This window comes from Muscardinus avellanarius, assembly GCF_963383645.1.
Source record: "Muscardinus avellanarius genome assembly, chromosome: 9".
NCBI classification, from domain to species: domain Eukaryota; kingdom Metazoa; phylum Chordata; class Mammalia; order Rodentia; family Gliridae; genus Muscardinus; species Muscardinus avellanarius.
The window spans coordinates 27,410,080-27,434,033 of record NC_137795.1 but is presented as its reverse complement, the minus strand read 5'-3'; the positions used below and the strand labels follow the sequence as shown (position 1 = coordinate 27,434,033).

The 23,954-nt window shown below is 39.7% G+C and overlaps 1 protein-coding gene across 1 annotated transcript in view; it reads right to left on the bottom strand.

Annotated features, from left to right (window-relative positions):
- STK17A (serine/threonine kinase 17a) overlaps positions 1–22,022 on the bottom strand; it is a gene marked incomplete at both ends in the record, with an annotated part of 31,298 nt that extends 9,276 nt beyond the window's left edge. Inside the window, 3 exons of the mRNA XM_080701836.1 lie at positions 8,128–8,272; positions 11,952–12,164; positions 21,820–22,022. Of these exons, the coding sequence (XP_080557962.1) occupies positions 8,128–8,272; positions 11,952–12,164; positions 21,820–22,022 (561 nt within the window). The remainder of the gene's footprint in view (positions 1–8,127; positions 8,273–11,951; positions 12,165–21,819) is intronic.
- Positions 22,023–23,954: the final 1,932 nt, after the last annotated feature.

Genomic DNA, 23,954 nt, shown 5'->3' with positions numbered 1-23,954 from the left:
CATATATATATATGTATGTATATATATATATGAATTCATAATTAGAAGAGAAAGAGATGGACTTATCAGATTCAACTCTCTCAGTGCTGTGCTCTGACAACAGTATCAACACAGTGCTCAAACAATAAATGCATATTTAGAGGTTATGTAAGCAGACCCTGAAGGGTAAACTTATGATTTATTCAACATACTTTAATGACTACTTATCTTCAGGAAATAACAAAATAAGACATGAGGTCTCTCTTTTGGTGTCTTATATAAAGTCTGACATTTTTTTCTTTCTTTCTCTTTTTGGTGCTGGGGATTGAACCTAGATAGGGTTTCAGGCATGCTAAGCATGTGCTCTGCTACTGACCTATAACCCCATCTTAGAACCATACATCTTAATGAGGACAGAGAAGTACAAACATGTAATTTAACCTTAGGTAGTTAGAAGTGCTATGAGGAACTCACGAGTAGGATAGTGGCTGAGAGCTGCTGCACGTGAGCAAGCTGTCTTTATGGGAGTCAGAGAAAGCACCACATTTGAGGGAGAACACTGAGAAGGAGCCAGTCGGGGCACAGGTGTCTTGGGGACGGGGCATTCCAGGCAGAGGGAAGAGCAAGCACACAGGCCCTGAGGCAAGACGATTGGTGGAAGACCTCAAGAAGTCCTGGGTAGCTGCAGAACAGCGCAAAGCAAAAGGGGTAGGAGTGGCAGTAGGTGAGACTAGAAAAGAAACAGAGGGGAACAGGAGCCTCAGAGCTTTGTACACTCTCAGCTAGGTGACAGAAGCTAGTTATTTGCTATGAGTTGGATATGGCTTGAGCCTGTCCCTTAAAGGTTCTAGTGGTGGGAGCTCAGTCCCAGGTGAGGCCAGAGAGAGGTGTGAGACCTTGAAGAGGTGGACCCAGCACAAGGTCCTCAGTCACTGATGACTGAGCCACTCATTCCGAGGCACTGCCCTCTGAAGGGATAAAGCAGGTCTCTATGGGACACCTAATTTTCTTGTGAGAATGTTATAAAAGAGTGAGCCCGACCCCTCAATCCATGTCTCTGGCTTCCGGTCTCCCCATGTTGATTGCTCTGGCATGTGCTCCTACCACTGTGGTGCCATGTACCTTGAAGTACTCGTCAGAGCCATGCCAATGCTGGCACCACGCCCCTGAATGTTTTTCTTTATAAAGCACTCAACCTCAGGTATCTTGTTATAATAACAAAACAGACTAATATTCTATTTCTTCAGGAAAAGAAATCTATGTAGCGCCCTGATTCAAGCGCATGCTTGTAATCCCAGTACTTGGGAGCTGAGACAGGTGGATCGCAGGTTGGTGGCCAGCCTCGGCTACTTACTGAGGCCCTCTGTGACTTAGTGAGACCCTGTTTCAAAATAAAGACTAAAAAACAGGGCTGGGGGTGTAGCTCAGAGGTAGAATGCCCTCTGTCCCCAGTACTGCACAAACAAAACAAAACAAAAAGCAAACAAAAACACTCAAGCAAATTTATGGGAAGAATTTGGCTCAGGGACATATACTCATTACTATACACATAAAATGCCAAGTGAAATATCGCTAGAGGAGATCTTCACTGAATCTTCTTGAGGGTCACTTGTGATTTGTAAACATGCACACTTTGGGAATGTTCTAAACACTCTTCTCCCTTACTTTTTCTTTTTTTCAGTGCTGGGGATTGAACTCAGGGCCTTGTATATGTTAGCCAAATGTTCTACCTCTGAGCTACACTTCCAGCTCTCCCTTAAACAGTCTAAATATTTCTCCGTCACATTTTGTTAATACCTTACATTCTTTGAGAAGTGCATTTTGTTTATACTTTACATTCTTTAGTTACTGTGCAAAAGCTAGTTTAGTGGCAATGTTGTAAAGTCTAAATTAAGGAGACCAATCATTAAAATGTTACTGTATTAGTTACATACATCTAAGATAAAGTGAGAGTTTTTGAAAATAAAATAAAATAGCGGAAAGAGAGGTTGTTAGGGGAAAGAAAAAAAACCCCAAATTGCTTATACTATTAAGGGTATTTCAAGGAATTTCAGTTAAGGTCACTATATAGCCTATACTTACTCACTGTGCCGTTTTGACTGCAACTGTTTTTTTTGGTAATGAGGATTGAACCCAGGGACATTCTACCTCTGAGTTATGCCCCTATCCTTTTTTATTTTTTGGTTTTGAGACAGGGTTTCGATAGGTTGCTGAAGAGTCTCACCACATTGCTGAGGCTGTCCTCAAAGTTGAAATCCTCTTATCTCAGCCTCCCCAGCATTGAGATTACAGGTGTGCATCATCACGCCTGGCATCCACAACTATTTTAAAAATAAACTTTACTTCTCTAAATAAAATATAGGTATAGTTACAAGACTCTAATTTCTGTCAGTTCTTTGGTGACGATACCTACTTACAATAAGCTAAAGTATATGTGTTTGGAAAAGAGATAAGTATTTTCTCATCTATGATTTAGCTAAACCTCATTTTATTTTATTTTTATTTTATTTTATTTTATTTTATTTTTGGTGGTACTGGGGCTCCTGGAAGCCCTTCTACCTCCGGGATACACTCCCATGGGCTACACTCCCAGACATATTTTTTTACTTTTTATGTGGAAACAGGGTCTCAAGCCAGGGCGGCTGGCTCCGAACCAGCGCGATCCTCCTGTCTCCGCCTCCCAAGCACGGGGATTACAAGCGTGCGCTACCACGCCCAGCTCATGGATAAGGTTTTAAGGAACATTTTGTCAGACAATGAAAATTCTAGTAACTAACTTTTAAATTATTAGAACCAGACAGGAGGGTAGCGCAGGTTCGAAGCCAGCCGTGCTGGCTTAAGAGACCCTGTTTCCAAAAATAAAAAAAATATGAAATAGGTCTGGGAGTATAGCCTGGAGGTAGAAGGGCTTCTAGGAACCCCAGTACCACCAAAAAAAAAAAAAAAAAAAAATTATTAGAACCAAGTTTAGAGAAATAGGTATAATCTAAATTAATTCGGGGGATTGTTTGAAAATGTTTAGCCGGGCGTGGTGGCGCACGCTTGTAATCCCAGCATTCGGGAAGCTGAGACCTGGAGGATCACGGTTCGCGGACAGCCTCAGCCACTTAGTGAGGCCCTCTGCAACTCAGTGAGACCCAGTTCCAAAATAAAGAATAAAAAATAGGGCAGGGGGTGTAGCTCAGAGGTCAAATGCCCCTGGGTTCCATCCCCAGACCCGCAAAAAAAAAAAAAAAAAAAAAAAAAAAAGTTTAATGTTTCAGGTAATACACTGATGCTAAAACAATCAGTGGTTACACTTAAATCTGAAATGGGCATTTCATAGTGTCTAGTCCACTTTAACCATGCACACAATAGGGGGGACAAGCTAGTAATAGAATATTTCGTATTAGTATTAACATTGCTGAAACAGGACCCAACTAAAGACAAAAACACTGGATTTAAAAAACTGAATTTCTTTGTGCTATTTTTGGTCAGTTCTCCCCCTGAATGAGAAAAAGCAGGCCACTAGGCTTGTACATTCCTGAATGACTAATTCAGCTGAGACTGTAGTTAGCTTCCTTCTTTCCTTTCCCCTTTCTTTCTCTCCTTTTCCCTCTCCCTCTCTCTTTCTTCTTTCCTTTTATGGTACTGGGGATTGGATCATGGGCATTCAAACTCCGAGCCACACCACCTGACTTTATTTTATATTTTATTTTATTGTAGTGCTGGGGATTGAACCCAGGGGCATTCTACCTCTGAGCTACACCTCAGCCCTATTTTTTAGTCTTTATTTTGAAACAGGGTCTCACTAAGTAGCTGAGGTTGGCTGCAAACTTGCGATCCACCTGTCTCAGTCTCCTAAGTACTGGGATTGCAAGCATGAGCCACCACACCCAGTTCCTATTTTGGTTTTGAAACAGGATCTCCCTAGGTTGCTCAAATTCTTGCTACATTGCTGAGGCTGTGCTCAAACCCGCGGTCCTCCTCTCTCAACTCCCAAGTATTGTAATTACAGGTTTGTACCACCATGCATGGTTTGAAATTTTCCATTTTAACTATAATTAGGTCTAAATAGTAATTTAAGGTTACAATGTATTAGGATTACTGATTTTCATAGTTAGAATGTAAGAAAATATATTTAACATTGAGTTTTGAAACAGTATGAAAAAATAATTTTTAAATTATTTAATTTAAAAAATTTATTTTTAACATCTTAGCCTTTCAAGTTGTTCCCAGAGACTGAGAAGTCAATTTATATGCATAATTCTCACTGGACAGATGGCTGTTTAAAGTACAGGACAATGGACTCTCTTTGTCCAGACTCAGAGAGGTCAACTGGAAATGACCTTCTGGTAGAAATCATTCCTGCTGTCATGCTGCTACCCAGGCTCTCAGCAGTTCACTTAGCCTCGTCTGACTGCACATGTTGGGGAGCTTGAGGGTGAAAGAAAGGCCGAGCCAGTGAGAGCTTCAGCCGCCTTGTCTTTTAGTCCCTCTGGGTGTAGGAGACAAGGAAAGTCTAGTATTCAACATCAAAGGGCCATCATCAAGGCCTCTATTAAATCTGGGAAGAATTCTACACTGAGTACAATGGTGAAAAAGAAATAATTTTATACTGAAGGTATTGGGGAGAAAGGGATATAATTTCCTCATGTAAGTACAGAGTTGAGCCTGGTATTCAGGAACTTAATATTCACCTTGAGTGCTTTGAAGTGACACAAAAGATGCATGACACATGGTCTTGGCAACATGTCTGGCTTCCTACTTAATTAGCCCCTAACTAATGGTCACAGGTTGAGTTGTCATAAACTGAAAGTTCATTCTTTATCGGTGCAATGTTATATAAAGTGGGGTTCTGTTCCTAGAAGACTTTTATATCACAAAACATTATAAAAATTAAAACCAGTACATGACTTTACAAAATTAAGAGTACAAAGCCAAATATGAAAAAGTTGTAGCATAAACATTTCTTTTGGGAATTCTTCAGTGCCAACACTGAGACTTCTCAAAGTTGAGACCGCAGAGGCTGTCTTCCTGCTCAATGTTCCGAAAGAAAGCATAGGTGAAAACTTCCTGTAGTGAGGATCTTTGACCTTCTTACCATGTGGCAGACTAAAGAGGACGAGCAAAGCCCTGTTCTATGCCACCTCCATACTATGGACCCAGTCTGTGGAGGGTTTTAACTAGGTGATCTTTAGCATTAACCTCCTGGGACTACATGTGGGAGCACAAATGTCCACACCAGTCTTTGAAACACAATGCCACTGTTACTACCATGTGGCTACTGTGTTGTAACTATCCATGTTGGCCACAGTACTAAAAAATGAATTTAAATTGGCATTTTTCAAAAAAATGATTAAGAAAGCTTCCAAACTGTTTTCTCCCCTGTGAGTTTTTCTGTAGGAATCCAGTAGGTAAAGTACCCTTCTATTTTTCAAATGATACATCCTCAAGGCTGCTTTAGAACACAACCTCCAGGTTCTATACATACTCCTTGAGAGCATTCCCTCACACAGTTCTTTACACACATGGGGGTATATATAGGTGTTATGGAATGGTGCTACAGTAACAGCTCTCAGTATGCCCCTGGACCTTAAATATCAGCCCCCTGAACGGCCCTTCCTGCATCAAAATCTCTAGCAGTATATGTTTTTTTCTTTTTGCAGTACTGGGGATGGAACTCAGGGGCATTCTATCTTTGAGCTATACCCCCAGCCCTATTTTTTTTTAATTTTTTTATTGGTTTACTGTAGTCAAACATCTTTTTTTTTTTTTTTTTTGGTGGTACTGGGGGTGGAACCCAGAGGCTTTCTACCTCCAGGCTATACTCCCAGACCTATTTACTTTTTATACTTTATTTGGAAACAGGGTCTCACTAAGTTGCTGAGAGCCTCACTAAGTAGCTGAGGCTGGCTTTGAACTTGTGCAATCCTCCTGTCTCAGCCTCCCAAGCGCGGGGATTACAAGCATGCGCCACCACGCCCGTTGTAGTCAAACATCTTAATGGAGTACAAGATGGTAGAGGCTTACATGCACAAATTACCCAATTAGCTCTTCTCCAATTCCTACCCTATTCCCTTTATTCTTTATATTGAAACAGGGCCTGAGTTGCAAAGGGTCTCACTAAGTAGCTGAGGCTGTCCGTGAACCGCGATCCTTATATCCCAGCCTCCCAAATGCTGGGATTATAAGCATGCGCCACCACATCCGGCTCTAACAGTATATTTTAACAGGCCCTTATGGGTGATCTGATGCTCCACAGAGTTGAAGAACCACTGACATAAAGCATCTACTTTCTGCTGGAGGAGATACCAGCAGAGGTGAATATAGACTGTGGATGGTGGAAAGAGAAATGAGATCACAGTTCAGCACAGTAAAGCTTTTTCTGGGGCCTTGGGGCTTTAGCTGTCTCAGGCTGTCAGTTTTCCCAATCTCATTCCTTCTGGCTGAAAAGGCTATCTCTGTAGGGGAATAAACACTAAGAACTTGAGTTATTGTGGTATGTTCCATTTGATGACTGTTTCATTTTCTCACAGCCATACCTGGACTTGATATAAAAGTAAAAATCAGAAAATCAACAGGGATCACAGTCACCTCAAGGAATATGCTAGGATATTTATACTACATAATTACTGTTTGTCTTCTAAGCATTTTCTATACTTTTTTTTTTTTTTCTGCAGTACTGGGGATGGAACCCAGGGGCATTTTATCTCCGAGCTAAACCCCAAGCCCTATTTTTTAGTGTTTTTTTTTTTTTTTAAATTTTGAAACAGCGTCTCATTGAGTGGCAAAGGGCCTCGCTAAGTAGCTGAGGCTGTCCATGAACCGTGATCTTCTGGTCTCCGCCTACCAAATGCTGGGATTACAAGTGTGTGCCACCACGCTCAGCTTCATTTTCTATACTTTCAAAAACAAATTAGTATGAGAATGATGCTGGCCTGGTCAGAAAAGCCCTGCACACTTCTTGTATGCTTATTAGTTCCAGGTCTGTCCAAGCTGGTCTAATTAGTGTGCATCTCAGGACTTTGTAAAAGAGACCAGCTCCTTCCTGCTGAGTCTCTGCAGAGTTATGGGGCCAAAATGGCAGCATCTACAGCACCACATCCTACTGCCACTCTGAGAAAGCTGAGCTGAATGCAGGAGAGAAGATACAAGTACTGGTATCAGTTTTGAAGCACCAAATATGGTAGCAACTGAACTAGAATTATCCCTAGACTTTTTCACCAACAAAATTTCCTTTTTTGCTTACTCAACTTTCAGGTAGCAATTTGACCACTTGAAAGGACTGAGACTGGTATACTTCCTTCTCCTCTACCTTGCTTTTTCTCTAACAATCTTAAATGGAATACCTACTTGTCCCTATTCTCTTTAATTCTTCCACTTATTTTATTTACTCCTGCCTCCTAATTTTCTAAAACATCGCTTTTCAAATGTCCCTGCTCAAAAGTCATCTCTCTTGTCATGACATTTGAAACCCTTAGAAGCTAGTTTTTTTTCTCAACTTTAATACCTTCTAGTAGAGCTCTCAATTCCATAATTCCAGTGAAACTATTCATTTTTTTCCCCAAACACATCATAAGTCTTCTCAGATTTTTTTTTTTGTACTGAGAACTGACCCTAAGGGCATTTCTTCTCCTAGATACACCTCCAACTTTTTTTTTGATATTTTTATTTTGAAATAGGGTCTCACTAGATTGCTAAGAGTCTTGCTAAATTGATGAGACTTGTCTTGAATCTACAACCTTTCTGTCTTAGCCTCCCCAAGTACTGGGATTATAGGTGTATGACATATACCTGGCAGTCTTCCTAACTTTTATGCGGTAATTTTCTCTTATTATTCTCTACTTAACTAAATCCTAACTTTTAAAAAATGTCTAGTGTAAGTTCTGTTTCTACCAGGAAGTCTTTACCTCCTAACTCAGTTAAATTTTGGGGGAGCCGGGCGTGTAAATTCTGGGGGAATTAGATTACTTCTCTTTTTACATATACAAATGTGCATTTTCTCCCTGATAAAACTGTTTAGAAAATAAGAGTCTACATTCAATTTTAATATCCTTGTTACCTAATAAAACCCACAAACTTGATACATATTTGAATAAATCCCTGTTAATTATTTTTATTCGGAGTGTCATTCTTTGGCACTCTGTAAAGTAATTTTGATCTTACCTTCAAATCAAGATGAACTACATCATGAGTATGTAAAAAGTGGACACCTTCTAAAATTTGTCGCATGAGTCTTTGAACATCTTTTTCTTTAAAGGCTTCTTCTCTGTCTGCAACACACTGATCAAAGATTTCACCTCCAGCAGCGCTAGAGAAGGACAAAATTAAAGTAAAATTTAAATCATAAGAAAGGAAATGGAGAACATGTCAACAAAACTAAAAGGGTAAATTAATCGCAACCTGGTAGATACTCTTGATATGGATCTGATGACCTGAAGCAAAATATAGTTTGAGCAAATCCAACTTAGTTCCAAACAGCTAGACATGTACCATCCACATGGCCCTCTGCACACACAGACCACAATTTGCCAGTAGCACAACTATATTCCTATTGCTGGGCACAGTGGCACATGCCTATAATTATAGTACTTGGAAGGCTAAGACAGGAGGACTGCAGGTTCGAAGCCAATGCACAGTAACTTAGTGGGAACCTGTTTCAAAATAAAAAAAATTAAAAGAACTGGGGATGTAGCTCAGTGTTAGAACACCCCTGGGTTCAATCTCCAGTACCATCAAAAAACAAAGAAAGCAAAAACAAAAAAGCCCCTCTATTCCTCAACTGAAACAAGAATTTGAATTCAATATAGTCTAATTCACATAAATATAAGGATTTATCTAAAATTAAGACTAATTTTATTATTAGTTTTTTCCACAGTGGCATTTGTCCAGTCTGTTTTTCTGGGAGGAGAGAAGGCAGTGTGGATTGAAGACAAGGGCATTCTACATCTGAGCTACAACACCACACCTTTTTATTTTCTGTTTCAAAACAGTGCACTAGGTTTCTGAGCGTTTTACTAGGTTGCTGAGGCTGGTCTCCAACCTGTGATTCTATCTCAGCCTCTCAAGTACTAGGATGTGAGTACAGGATACTCTTTCTGTTTCAATAAAGTGTTTCCTCTCTGTTTTCCTAATAACTGGAGTAGTTCACTTGAGCACAAAATATATTGCTAGTTACAATTTTCTGAAAAATTTCAAGGATGTACAGACTGCTATAAGGAGCTTTAAAAACTAACCTCAGTGATTAGTATGACTATGCTCCTCAGTATAATGTGCAATCATGTAGCTTTTATCCTGCTTAAACATAGGCTTTACCCATTAACTGAAGAAGACAGGTGAGGGCAGAAAAATAGTAAAAAACATAATGGCTGAAAAATGTCCAAATCTGATAAAAATATAAACAGAAAGATCCATAATCTAGCTGTAGAAATATCCATAATACAGCTCAGTGAGCCCCAAGCAGGATAAACACAAATGAGGCACATGATGCTTTAGTTCCTGAAAACTAGTGATACAGATAAAAATGTCTAAGAGGCACAATCATAGGTGAAACAACGTAAGTGTACCATAGACTTCTTATCATAAACAATGTAAGAAAGACAATAATGGAATGACATCTTTAAAATTCTGAGGGTCAGCCAGGTGTGGTGGCCCATGCCTGTAATCTCAGTATTCAGGAGGCTGAGACAGGAGGATCACAGGTTCAAGGACAGCCTTAGGAAGGGAGACACTCTCAGCAACCTAGTAAGACCTTGCTCCAAAACAAAAAATAAAATGGGCTTGGGAAATAGGTTGGAGGTAGAGTGGCCCTGGGTTCAATCCCCAGTATGACACATACACACACTCCACACACAGACAAAAAACAAAAATTACTGGGGGAAAAATGTGTTTAGAAACAGAATGTGAGGTTGGAGAAGGATCAACAGATGAGATAGAAAAAAAAGTCCGAGGAAAAAGTAAGGAAATAAAGAAAAGGAGAGAGAAAGAAAAATCAGCCAGTCAAATAAGAGCATGGGATGAGGGAAAATAATCTATAAAATCCTTATAGGGCAAGGACGGTCCATACATAATCCTTCATCCACCATCTTCTCCAGGAAGTACTCCCAAACTGCTGAGGCAGAGTAACGGGGCAGGGATCATGGCCAAGAGCAGAGGTTTTGGAATACACACCCCTGGATCGAATCCTGGCTCTGCTACTTGTGGTATGACTGTGGGTTGATTATTTCTCTGATTTTTTTTCTAATATGTAGAATCTTATTTGAAAATTTATAAATAATGTATATAAAGCTAACTGGAAGATTTAGCATAGTACCTGGCACACAGGTAAAATATATATACATATATATTATGATTACTATAATTTTCTATGTTCGCACAACATGTAACAAGAATTTCTGGTAATAAACCAATATTGCTGCATAATTTCTATATATCTCCTTTGCTAGACTTTTAGTACCTGCAGGAATGGGCTATGTTATTTTCACTTTTATATTTCAGCACCTATTAGTGTCTAGTTCACACCAGTTCCTTAAGAATGAGTAATTGATACACTGACCAAAACTTGCTTGTTTCGATAGCAACAATCTACTGATGCGGCTGAGAATTTTGCTATTTCAGTATATTCATTTATACCTCTGTGGCATGCTCAAATATGACACATTGTTCACCAATTCATGTTGATTTTGGTGCTAAAAATCTGATTAATAAAACAAGAGAATGCTTCTAAGCAAGGAAATAGTATCAACACAACTATGTTTCTGTTATCTATCTAATGGCAGCAAGAGGGATATTCCAGAATAGAAGCTAAGATGCTACTGAAGAGGTTTAAGTGGGTGACTTGGTGAGACTAAGAGAGATAAAGACATTGAGGACAGCTTCAAGGTTTCTAACATGAGCAATGAAATAAATGAAGATCCAGTGGAAATACAGAAGAACAAACAATAATAAAACATCCAGGCATTAAAAAGGCAACACAATAGTATTGATACTGAGTTGAAAATGATCTCCAGTTGGATACACATATGCCGCTAGAGCTAAGGAGAGAGGCTGGTAAGATTCAGAAATAATCGGTATGCAAATAACATTTGAAGCCACAAGAAAAGACCATGGTTCAGAGTAAATGTATAGAACATAAATGTATAACAACAGTAATAATGATGGAACTCTGGGGAACACTTACATTTATATAGAATAGGGTAAAAGGCTCTGAAAGGAGGAAATTCAAAACAAAGCTGTTGAGAGCTAGAAGAATGTAGTTTCAAGAAAACATGTATAATATCATATGTTTAAAGAAAGTGAGAAGTAGAATGAATACAGAAGTGAGGAGAATGATTTTGTCAAACTGGGCTGGTGACCTAATGAAAATTTTAGAAGCACAAATGGCACTAGATTGAAAAGTATATGGAGTATTGGCATATGAACAGATGTGTGGATCAATGAAGTAGAACATAACTGACTGGAAGGTGAGCAAAGCTGTGAAATTACACTATCATTTAAGAAGAGCCAAACTGAGGAGGAAGAATTTGGAAGAGACTGAAATAATAGAAGACAGAGGAAAAGAACCACCAAAGAACCTCTAAAAGAAGTTACATGCTGACTAAAAAACAAAGCACAGGTTCCAGAAGAGGAAGGATGAGAATTAAAGGATATAGGAATTTAGCTTTGGATCTGAGTAGCTAAATCTATTCCTTTCAACAGACAAGAAAGGCATAAGACAGTACAGTAAGCACAGAGGTACTCAGAGAAGGGAGGAATACTGAGGGGAATGTGTGCCTGATGGCCTTATTTTCTCCATAAAGGAGAGAAAAGGCCAAGTACCTAATAAAAGCTGGGAAGAAGATGATCCAGTAAGTATGGTAGAGGCATTTATGAAGAACACATGAAGATCATCTGGAAGATCCTTTCCAGAGAACCGTGCCCTGCACATTATCAAAGGAGTGGCTTCTGAGATGGGAAGTGTACCCTGTCATCTGAAGGAAGACAATACTTACTATTCTAGAACCAAGATCATTTCTGATGGAGTCTCATAAACTTCATGTAAGTTAATGACCCAAGGATTGTCCTGTGCTAGTTCAAGGACAGCAATTTCATGAATTATTTCCATCCGACAGTCTTGGCCTTTTCTTCTTTTTCTCATGAACTTTGCTGCAAATTCTTTTCCAGAATCTTTCTTTATACATTTTCTCACCACTGCAAACTTACCCCTAGAATTAAACAAAAACATTCACTGTTAAAACTTTCCAGAGGTGGTAAAATTTTTTAATACTTTTACTGGTGCAATGTTACACATCATAGTGAGAGTCAAAGTGATACAAAGGTACAGGCACACATCACTTGGAGTATTTTCCACTCCTCTTCCTCCCTCCCCATACATGTTAGTTGAGATTGGTAGTGAAACCTTGTATGGACGTAACTTTATATGAAGTATTCTCTTCCTCAATTCTTGTTCCCCTCCCCCTACCTCCCACCTCCATTTCCCTTCTACTATTTTAATACTGTTTTTTCTCTTCATTTGACTGAGATCTCTTTTACTTCCTATTTTTGTTCTTGTTTCCAAATATGAGAGAAAATATATAACCCTGGACTTTCTGAGAATGGCTGATCTTACTTAGCGTAGTATTCTCTAGTGTTATGTGAGATGGTAAATTTCTTTTTTTTTCTTCTGGAAATTGAACCCAGAAGCATTCTACCTATGAATGCACCCATAGGTAGCACTCTACATATGAATACTACCCCTAGTCATTTTTCTTAATTTTTATTTATTTTATGTTTTTGTGGTACTGGGATTTGAATCTAGGGAATTCTACCTCTGAGCTATAACCCAGACCTATTTTATTTTAAAACAGTCTAAGTTGCTGAGGCCCTTGCTAAATTGCTGAGGTTGGTCTGAAATCTGCAATCCTCCTGTCTCAGTCTCCCAAGTATTGAGATTAAAAGTGTGCGCCACCCTGCCCAGCTTTAAAAAAGCCATTATTTTAAAATAGAAATTGGTCACCAAATTTCCTAATTTGATGAATCTGGCTGTCACTAACTCTATGGAAGAAGCTCATCTTCTAAAGTCATAAAAGGTAAGGATCTCGTTCATACAATATCGTTCTAACTACAGAATTAGCCAGAAATGTCTCCTTCTGGCGAGAGACACAACCAAGCATTAGCTTGTCATTATTAGCAAGTTAAAGCGGGAGGTCAGCAGAGCATACTGATTAAGACTGTGATGTAAGGAATGAAACAGATGAGGGCTTATATCTCACAAATGGCACCTGATAAAAAAGCTTAGGCAATTTATTAAAACTTTTTAACTTATATTTTTCTTATCTAAACATAAGGACACAAATCTGCTTCACAGTTGTAAGAATTAAAGTACAATTGCCCCTCAATATCTATGGGGATTGGTTCCAGGACTCTCTTAAGATACCCAAATCCAAGGACGTTCAAGTCTCATATAAATTGGTGTAGTATTTGCAAATAACCTATGCACAGCTTCCTATATACTTGAAATCATCTCTAGATTACTCATAATATCTAATACAATGTAAATGTGACATAAATACTTGTTTTAGGATGCTGTTTTGGGGAATAGTAAGAAGAAAGTGTGTACATGTTCAGTCTAGATGCATCTTTTTCTGACCATTTTCCATGCACAGCTGGTTTGAATCCATGGGTATGGATGACCAATTGTGTATGTGTATGTATAAGTAACAAATACACGCCAATTATCTAGCTTGGCACTTCCCACAGAGCAAATGCTTATCACCTATAAATATCCAATGAATCCTTAGGTTGGAGAGCAGTTTAGAAATCATAGTTTTACCCAATGCCAAGTGCCAATGTCTTTCAGACTATTAGGTAATCTCTTCCACCCCTGGGTACATATTATTTTAATGAGTTTTTCATTAGAAGCCTAACTCTGACTTCAACTGAAGGTCTAACTCCTCTGCTGAGCAGTACAGAATAGACCCCACTCTTTTCAATGTGAAAGTCTCTTGGATATTGAACATAAATCTCTCAGCTGTCACTTCCTCTTCCCTTCCCAATTTGACATCATTCTTCATCCCCAGAGGGTTTTTTTTAAATCTCACTATTATTGACTCATCAGAAAATGTGCCAAACAAATCAAAAGCAACTACTGCCAGGTATAATCTGGTCATAGTGTTACAGCACTATTATTTTGTTGGTCATAGTATAATACACCAGTACAATAATATTGTATTTAGTACAATAATATTGCTTGTAAAAAATACTTCATAGGATCTTCATATTTCATATTGGGCTGGTAAATAAATTACCTAGACTTTTTCTTTAATTTTTTTTTTTTTTTTTTTGGTGGTACTGGGGGTAGAACCCAGAGGCTTTCTACCTCTGGGCTATGCTCCCAGACCTATTTTATATTTTATTTGGAAACAGTGTCTCACTAAGTTTCTGAGAGCCTCACTCAGTAGCTGAGGCTAGCTTCAAACCTGTGCGATCCTCCTGTCTCAGCCTCCCAAGCGCGGGGATTACAAGCGTGCGCCACCATGCCCGGCTCTTTTTCTTTAATTTTTAAGACAATATCCTCATTCTATATTTTTTCAGATCTTTTCTAAAAACTAAATTTGTCCTGTTAAATTCTAGGTTTTGGCTCACCATTTTAGACTGCTGATATAACTGACATAATTTTGAACATTATTTTTTCCTTCTCAGCAATAAGTTAACCACAAATATGATTCTCATTTCCTCTATATTTTTGTTACCATTAGTAATAAAAATGTGGAATGGCAAATCCTGAGGCATAGCCCAATGGTTGTGCAATTAGGTAACAATTTATTTAACAGCACCCAAATTCCAATTCAATTGGAAGTTCTTTTGTTCATAGAATATGGATGATAAATACCTCTTTTTATTTTATCCTACAACATCATTAGCTTAACATCTCCATCAAGCTTTAAAGTCTAATACATTTTTGATAATTTTAAGAAAAAAGTATAAATAATTTGATTTTTCATACCTATGTATCAAAAGTTTCAAAAGAAGAGAAAGCTAAATTTGTAATAAACTGATTTCAAGTGACAACAATAACATTCAAGGTAAATTAAAAATGACTGTCAACAGCTTCCCAAGCACTCCCACATCAAACATGCAAATATTTATTGTTGCCACACATAAAATTCGAAACAATGCAGTTTCTACAATAAGTAAGATACTACTTATTTAGTCTAAATGTGTGTTTTTGAAAACCAAATGGATAGCTAAGTAATTCAGCAAACAGAATATTGGATTCACACACATTGCTTAACCTGCAAACTCTGGGAACCCCATTACAGGAACAGCCATAGCTAAATTTAGGGGCCTCTTTCCTGTACTTATTCAGTCTGCTGTCTAATACTTAATTTTTCTTTTTTTCCTTTCTGTATTGGGGATTGAACCCAGGTCTTCCTACATGCTAGGCAAGTGCTCTACCACTGAACCACATCACCAGTTCCGTGTGTGTGTGTGTGTGTGTGTGTGTGTGTGTGTGTGTGTGTGGTTGAAGATTGAACCTAGAGGCAATCTACCTCTGAGCTACACCAGAGGCCTAGTGTGGTGATATATGCCTACAGTTTCAGCTCAGGAAGGAGGACGGATTGAGCCCACATGTATGAACCAGCCTTGGCAACACAGGTAGAGACCTCAAAACAAATTTTTTTAAGACAAACTTGGATTTAAATTCCAGTTAGTACTTGTGTGGGCAATTTAGTCTATCTGCCTGAGTCTTGGATTCCTCAACTGTGAAGTGATGGTGAGGTCACCTACCTTAGAGGTAATTAAGGCACAGTAACATTTCTAAAGTACATAGCATTCAGGAAATCATCAGTAATCATTAGCTATTTTTGTTGTTTGGGGCACTAGTTTGGATTTAGGATATAACCAATGATTAAAAAAAAAATTGTAAACATCATAGAACACAGGAGCCCTGGAGTTGATCCCCCTTACCTCCAGCCCTAGGGCTCAGGATGGAGCCCACACTATTACTCACGCTATACAAGCATTCTGCCATTGAGCTACAACGAGCTCTGCTGAACTCTACATGATATATAAATTCCTTTAATAAGTCTAGTTGCTTATCTGCCTAAAGAGGTAAAACAATGATTACAGCTACTCAGCTTTCTAATATATTTGGTTCAGTAATCAGATTTTATATAATTTTATTAGTTTTACAAAGAAAATAAAATTCATTAGATCTTTAAATTCATGTATTTTAAATTAAGACTTAGCTGGGCGTGGTGGCACACGCTTGTAATCCCCGCGCTTGGGAGGTGGAGACAGGAGGATCACGCAGGTTCGAAGCCAGCCACGCTGGTGTAAGAGACCCTGTTTCCAAAAAAAAAAAAAAGTATAAAACAGGTCTGGGAGTGTAGCCCAGAGGTAGAAGGGCTTCCAGGAACCCCAGTACCACAAAAAACAAACAAACAAACAAAAAAACCAGACTTATTTCCTAAGTAACTGCTATTACCAATTTTGTCTCAAAGTATTAGATTACTTCAAACTATAAATATTTGTGTGTGTGTGTGTGTGTGTGTGTGTGTGTGTGTGGTATTGGGGATGGAAGCCAGGGGCATTCTACTTCTGGGTTATACCCCTTTTCCCTGTTTTTTAAATATGAAACACAGTCTCACTAAATTGTTGAGAGTCTCACAAAGTAGCTGAGGCTGGCTTTGAACCTGTGATCCTACAGTCTCAGTCTCTCAAGTACTGGGATTATAAGCGTGCAACAACCACACCCAGTTTTGTAGATAAGATTCTTCAAATGAATGAGTAGCTGCCAATTTTGCCACCTGTCCCCAAGCAAATCAGTTTCTGCATGGATAACATTTAAAAAGTCTATTTCTGAAGAAATAATTTATGACACATGCTTAAGCAATTTAAGGTTTAAACATGAATCTATTACCTATAGCCATCAACTTAAAAGACACACGGTCCCTAAAATACACCTATCACTAAATTGCCTTTCAGCTTGAACATTCTCTTATTTTCTGATAAAATTTCTTTCTTGCCCTGTTACTCCCAATTGATAAGAATGAGACAGGATAAGCCCTATCTACTTTAAGGCCCAAGTGGGGAGAAAACTATTTTGATACTAAAATTTTATAGGGTTTGTTTCAATTTGTATCTCATTAGCATATCCTCTCATAAAAACTATAAAAAACTGCTTTAGTCACAAGGTAGGCTCAAAATTATTCTTTGAAAAACATATGTGGTATAGCAGGCATGATTTCAAAAGTTAGGTGTCCCCAGCTCTGTGGTCTTTCAGAAGATTCTACCTCTGACTTGGTTTTCTCATATGAAAAATAGTACTTCCAAACAAGCCTGCACAGAAAATCAATGAGATGAGGCATGTAGACCACTTGTCAAACTGTAAAATTTATACATTTAAAAGGACCTTGTATTATAGGCGGTTCCCTCCATAGGAAAATCAACTATGAGTATGTAATTTTTTTAAAAAAAGTTCTTTTGGTTTAAAATTTTTAAACATTTATGAATATACTAAGAATGTTAAAGTTAGGGATCTCAATGAAAAACATGAAGGCAAATCAAATGATGTGAAATTAGTTTAGATTTAAAGGTATGAAGCCATGCCAGGCATGGTGGCACATGCTGTAATTCTAGTACTTGGGAGGCTGAGACAGGAGATTCGTGGCCAGCCTCAGCTACTTAGTGGGGCCCTCTGCAGCTTAGTGAGACCCTGTTTCAAAATAAAGAATAAAAAATAGGGGTAAGGGTATAACTCAGAGGTAGAATGCAACAGGAGGACTGCAGGTTCATAGCCAGCCTAAGCAACTTACTGAGGCCTTCCACAACTTAGTGAGACCCTGTTTAAAAAAAAACAATAGGACTAGGGATGTAGCTGAGAGGTAGAATGCAACTGGGTCAATCCCCAGTACCACAAAATGAATGAATGTATAAAAACATCTTTCTGTTCCTGTATTATCAATAAACTCAGGGGAAACCAACATGAAAAATTTCTCAGAACTCAAGAGTCATTTGCCCCATGCCTCAGTAATGAAATCATTAATGTTGTTTACACTGGCACATATCCTGACTCAAAGAAAGTTAACAAGCCTTAGGAATAACAAGTCAAATTTGAAGCAATAAAGTTTTACATCATCTATTTACACATGTTTAGGTTGCTATGGACTGTCAGACATGAAAGAATGTGACATTTCTTAAAATGATCAATATTACATCCTGCATTACTCTGAAATCAATACTGACCACTTAAAAACTTCTTTGAACAGCCATCATATGGAAAATTTTTATCTCTGACAAAATAGTAGCAAAACCTAAAAGAAATTGATTTATCTCTTATGTTAACTTTTCAAACCCTCTCCATTTTACTAAAGTAGACAAATCTGTTTTTCCTCTCATATCACTAAAATATAATACAGGTAGTTTTGTAAGTTATATGTCAGCATGATCAAATAATTATATAGGAAATGCAACCAGAATTAAAAGTTAGAATTTCTATCTTATGAGAAAAAAGCTCACTTGTAAACATGCTCAATCATGTTAAAACCATATATAGTGGCAAAACAGACTGCTTATAACATAAAGCAGAACTTTTACTTCCTCTAAGTCTTGTAAACATACAAACATTTCCTGTATCTTTTTAAGGAAGACTTCCTTACATTTTTGTTGTTGTTGTTGTTGTTGTTGTTATTGTTGTACTAGGGGTAGAACCCAGGGGCTTTCTACCTCTGGGCTATACTCCCAGACCTATTTTCTGTTTTATTTGGAAACAGGGTCTCACTAAGTTGCTGAGAGCCTCACTAAGTACCTGAGGCTGGCTTCGAACCTGTGCGATCCTCCTATCTCCACCTCCCAAGCGGGATTACTAGCGTGACTTCCTTACTTTTTGCCAGAGACAGGGGCATATTTAGCAATTGTGCAGGTTTCCTTAATTTTGTTTTTTGATTACATTTAAAATAGTAACATTTATTGAGTTACACAACAAGTTACATTGAGTTTTCTCTTAAGCACAGCACAGCCTTAAGGCTATAGATGTGCTTTATGTGATTCTCTCAACAACTCTATGAGGCAATCAGTGGTTAGGCAATGTACTCAAGTCCTTGTAACAAGTCTTTTTTTTATGGTAGTGGGAATCGAACCCAAGGGCATTATACCTTTAGCTATACTCTAGACCTATTTTATTTTTTTTATTTTGAAGTTGCTAAGGGCCTTGCTAAGTGGCTGAAGCTGGCCTCTACCTTGAGATCTTCCTGTCTCAACCTCCCAAGTACTAAGATTACAGGTGTGTGCCACCATGCTCAGCTAAATCCTTGTATAAATCAAGATTCGATCCCAGACTGGCTGACTCCAAGGCCCATGCTCACCACTGCAGTAAACTCCATGATGAAAAAGGAGAGCAAGAGCCAGGTACAGTGGCATTCATCTGTAATTCCAGTACTTGGGAGGCTGAGACAGGAGGAGCACACATTTGGAGACCAGACGCAGCAATTTAGCAAGATCCTATTTCAAAATTAAAAAATAAAATAGGAGACAGGTGTGGTGGTGCACACTTGTAATCTCAGTACTTGTGAGGCTGAGACAGGTGGATCTCAGGTTCACAGCCAACCTCAGCTACTTAGTGAGGCCATCCGCAACTTAGTGAGATCCTGTTTCCAAATAAGAAATAAAAAAAATCAAGCTGGGGGTTTGGCTCAGAGGTAGAATGCCTCTGGGTCCAATCTGCAGTGCTACAGAAATAAAATAAAATAAAATAAAATAAAATAAAATAAAATAAAATAGGGCTAGGGGTATAGCTCAGAGGTAGAATGCCCCAAGGTTCAATCCTTAGTACCTCAAAAAAAAAGGGGAAAGTAATAAGAAAAAAAAAATAGGTTTTGTTTTTCACTTCAGGCTTATATCAAGTTTCTAACTGCATTGTTTAACTGCTTCAGGACTTATTGCTTTTATATTCTCCTTACTTCTCTCTATATAGAAAAAGACATCACAACCTTAAAAAAATACAACAATCTTAGAGGCAAGCCAACTTTATATTAGTAAAACAAAAGTTGAAAGAAATATTCCTGGAGGAATTAGTGCCATGACACTTGATAGGGTGCAACTTAAGTTTTTCAGATTAAATTATTAAGAAATGTACCAAGGCCAGGTGTGGTGGCGCACACTTGTAATCTCCACGCTTGGGAGGCTGAGACAGGAGGATTGTACAGGTTCGAAGCCAGCCCCAGCTACTCAGTGAGGCTCTCAGTAACTTAGTGAGACCCTGTTTCCAAAAAAAATATATAAAACAGGTCTGGAGTATAGGCCGGAGGTAGAAAGCCACTGGGTTCCATGCCCAGTACCACCAAAAAAAAAAAAAAAAAAAAAAAAAAAAGAATTGTACTGATATTGCTTGCTCCTAAAGACAACAGTTTTGTTAGCCAGTTTTCTTTAGTGGAACAAAGCCAGTCGGCTCAACTAATAATTTTCCTTTTTCATGTAATCAGGGATACTTCAGAATGTATGGAATTTCAATGGATTAGAATACTTAGCCAAGTCAGTAGCTCTAGCCTCTTCTTTTGTCATAATTAGAATGTGCACAGAGCCAGTCAATTAGTGTCTGGCGCAGTGAAGGAAAGAACTGTTTTTGAAAGGTGTTTTTTCTTTTGTTAACACTAAGTAAGACATTTTTAAGGTGCCACCCCAGAAAAAATCTATTTCTAAAAGTCACCTTAATATTTGTAAAAACGTGCATTTTTAAAAAATCAGTTTGTAACTAATGCCTTTTCCAAGACCTCAGATGAAGTCTGTCATAATTAAAAAGCCCATTCCCATTACAACATGGAGCTATTTGACAACCTTGATAAATGTTTGCAACAAAAGTGAACATGAAATACTTTACGCCAGGCCCAGTGGAATGCACTTTACAGGCATCACATCTTCACAACACCTTCATGAGGTTTGCTCTTGTGAATGAGAAAAGTGAGGCTGGGGAGGGTAAGTCACCCATCCACCCGAAGGCAAATTCAGCAAGAAAGGCAAGGGTACGAACTCAGATCTGACCCCCAAGACTTGACAACTTCTCTAAACTGGGAATTTCAAAACCCCAGAGAAATCGCTACATCATCCCTCTTCAACATACAAACTGTAAATCATCCAAACAGCCTTCACCTTTTACAACTTTGAAGAGATCAACCTCAGCGTGATGGTGCAAGTTTGTAATCCCCAGTACTTGGGAGGCTGAGACAGGAGGGTAAGTAGCTTCCGGGCCACCCTGAGCAACTCACTTAATCCTGTTTCAAAATAAAAAATTAACTAGAGTAGGGTGTAGCTCAGAGGTAGAATGCCTCCGGGTTCCATCCGTTCTCAGCACCAAAAAAAGGGGGGGGGGGGTTAGAGGGAGGGAGAGACCGACCAGGTGGTAAACGCTCCCTACTTACACAAAGAGCGGGGAGAAAGCAGGAATTAGTTGACAGGAGTAGAGAGTGAGAACAAGGCCAAGAGCTTATGAATAAAACCAATTTGAATTAAGGCACAGGGACCTAAATATTTTAGAAAACAGCACAAAATCAGCCAAGAAAACGAAAGCGACGAAAGCAGGAAAAGTAGGCTGACAAGTTCACATGAAAAGCGGTCGCAAGTGTGGTTACTCGTTAGGAACGACACCGGAGGAGGTGGGGAAACCCGGAACCGTCGAGAGCAAAACGCAAAGCTGACTCCATAAGCCTCTAGTTTAGTCCAGACTTTGTAAATACGCGTAGCGCGCCGCACACGCTTCTCTCGTTAGGCATCACGGAGGTAGAAAAGGCGTGAGGAGAGGAAGGTGCCCCGGTCCGCGGCGCCCCACACGAAAGCAGTCCAGTTAAGAGGTCTGGCTCGCGGAGCCCGGCCGGCCCGCCTCACCTGCCCAGCTCGCGGCCCGGGCTCAGGCGGTAGCCGTCCTGGAAGGGCTCGGAGCGCACGGCGGTGCGGATCTCCGTCAGCAGCCCGCGGGCTGGGGGCGGCGGCGGCCGGCGCGCTGCGCTCTTGCTCCGAGCCGCCGGGTCCGAGCCTGAGGCGGCGGCCGAGGACGAGCCGCCGCTGCCCGGCTTCTCCAGAGGGATCATGGTGTTGGGCGCTCTGCCTTTCCCGCCGCTCCGTCGGCTCCCGACATCCAGCGGGCAACGGGCCCGCCTCCGGCTGCCTCGTGGCGGTGCGCCGAGCCGCACACACCGGCTCTCCCCGCGCCGCGCTCGGACTGCGGCCGCCGGCTCCCGGCAGCTCCGCCCCCGCGAGGCCACGCCCCTCGAGGCCACGCCCCCGGCCTTCCGTGGGGCCGTGCGCGCCCTCTGCGGCCAGAGAGAAAAGGCGCAGCTGGAGGGGGTACCCGGGCGGCCTAAAGGTGACGCACAGCGCCAGCCTTTGGCCAGGAGGACCGACCGAGTTGGCTGTGTTGGGTTCAGCCTTGGCGTTCAACACTGACCCAGGGTTAAGGAAAGGAAGGCACCATCCCAATTGGGGTGGTGCAAACTTGCAATCCCAGTACTTGAGAGGCTAGACAGGAGCACCGCAGGTTCTAGGTCAGCCTCAGCAATTTAGCGAGACCTTGTTTTGTTGCCAGGTGACCTACAGAGACCTGTCAGGTCTCCAGAGTGCCAAAGAGATCACTTTGGAGATGTTGATACTAAAGTTTAAAGAAGACAGATTTTTATTTTATTTTATTGTGGTACTGGAGATTAAGCCCAGGGTCATTTTGCCTCCAAACTACATCCCCAGTCCATTTTATTTTTTATTTGAAAACAGGATCTCACAAAGTTGTTGAGGCTAGCCATGAGCCTGCCATTCTCCTGTCTCATCCTCCCAACTACTGGGATTACAGGTGTATGTCACCACTATCTGCCAAAGACAGATTTTTTTCAAAATAATTCTCTTCAGTATTTATAAGAAAGTAGATGACAAGTTGGAGAGTTTCTGTGGAGAACCGGAAACTCCTAAGAAGAACGAAATAGAATTTTGGAATTGGGGGAAAAAACAAAGTAGAATTTCCATGAATGATGGGTTTAATAACAGATTAGTTGCAATTTAATCATGAATTAGTGAACCTATAAGTGAAGCAAAATGTACAAAAGAAAACACCAGAGATAAAAGGATGCAGAAAGGAGAACAAAATAAGTGTGCTGTGTGATAAAACATTATGACAAATGTGTGATGGAGTTTCAGAGGAAAAGGTAAGAAAAAAAACAAGACAATATTTGAAAAGACAAAGGCTGGAAGCTTTTCAAAACTAACAATTCAGAGTCGAGATAAATCATGAATATCAAGTAGGATTCAAGCAAAAAAAAAACTTTATGTGAGCAGGTCATAGTAAACTACTGAGAAACAAAGAGAACATTTAAAAAAAATAGGGACAGCAGGTATATAACCTACAAAAGTACAACAATAAAATTAAGAGCTTATTCTCACACAATGGAAGCCCAAACATTAAATGTCTTCAAAGTATCAGAGAAATTAGTCACTAACTTACACTATATTCAGTAAAACTACTCTCCAAAATTGTTTGTTTGTTTGTTTATTTATTTATTTTTATTTATTTATTTATTTACAGAACTAGGAATTGAACCCAGGGGCATTCTACCTCCAAGCTACACCCTCAGCCCTATTTTTACTCTTTCTTTCTTTCTTTCTTTCTTTCTTTCTTTCTTTCTTTCTTTCTTTCTTTCTTTCTTTCTTTCTTTTTTTGGTGGTACTGGGGTTCCTGGAAGCCCTTCTACCTCCGGGCTACACTCCCAGACCTATTTTTACATTTTTATTTAGAAACAGGGTCTCCTAAGCCAGCGTGCGCGGCTGGCTTCGAACCTGCGCGATCCTCCTGTCTCTGCCTCCCAAGTGCGGGGCTTACAAGCGTGCGCCACCACGCCCGGCTTTTATTCTTTATTTTAAAATAGGGTCTCACTAAGTGCAAGGGGCTTCACTAAGTAGCTGAGGCTGGCCGTGAACCTGTGATCCTCCTGTCTCAGCCTCCAAAGTACTGGGATTACAAGTATGCACCATCACGCCTG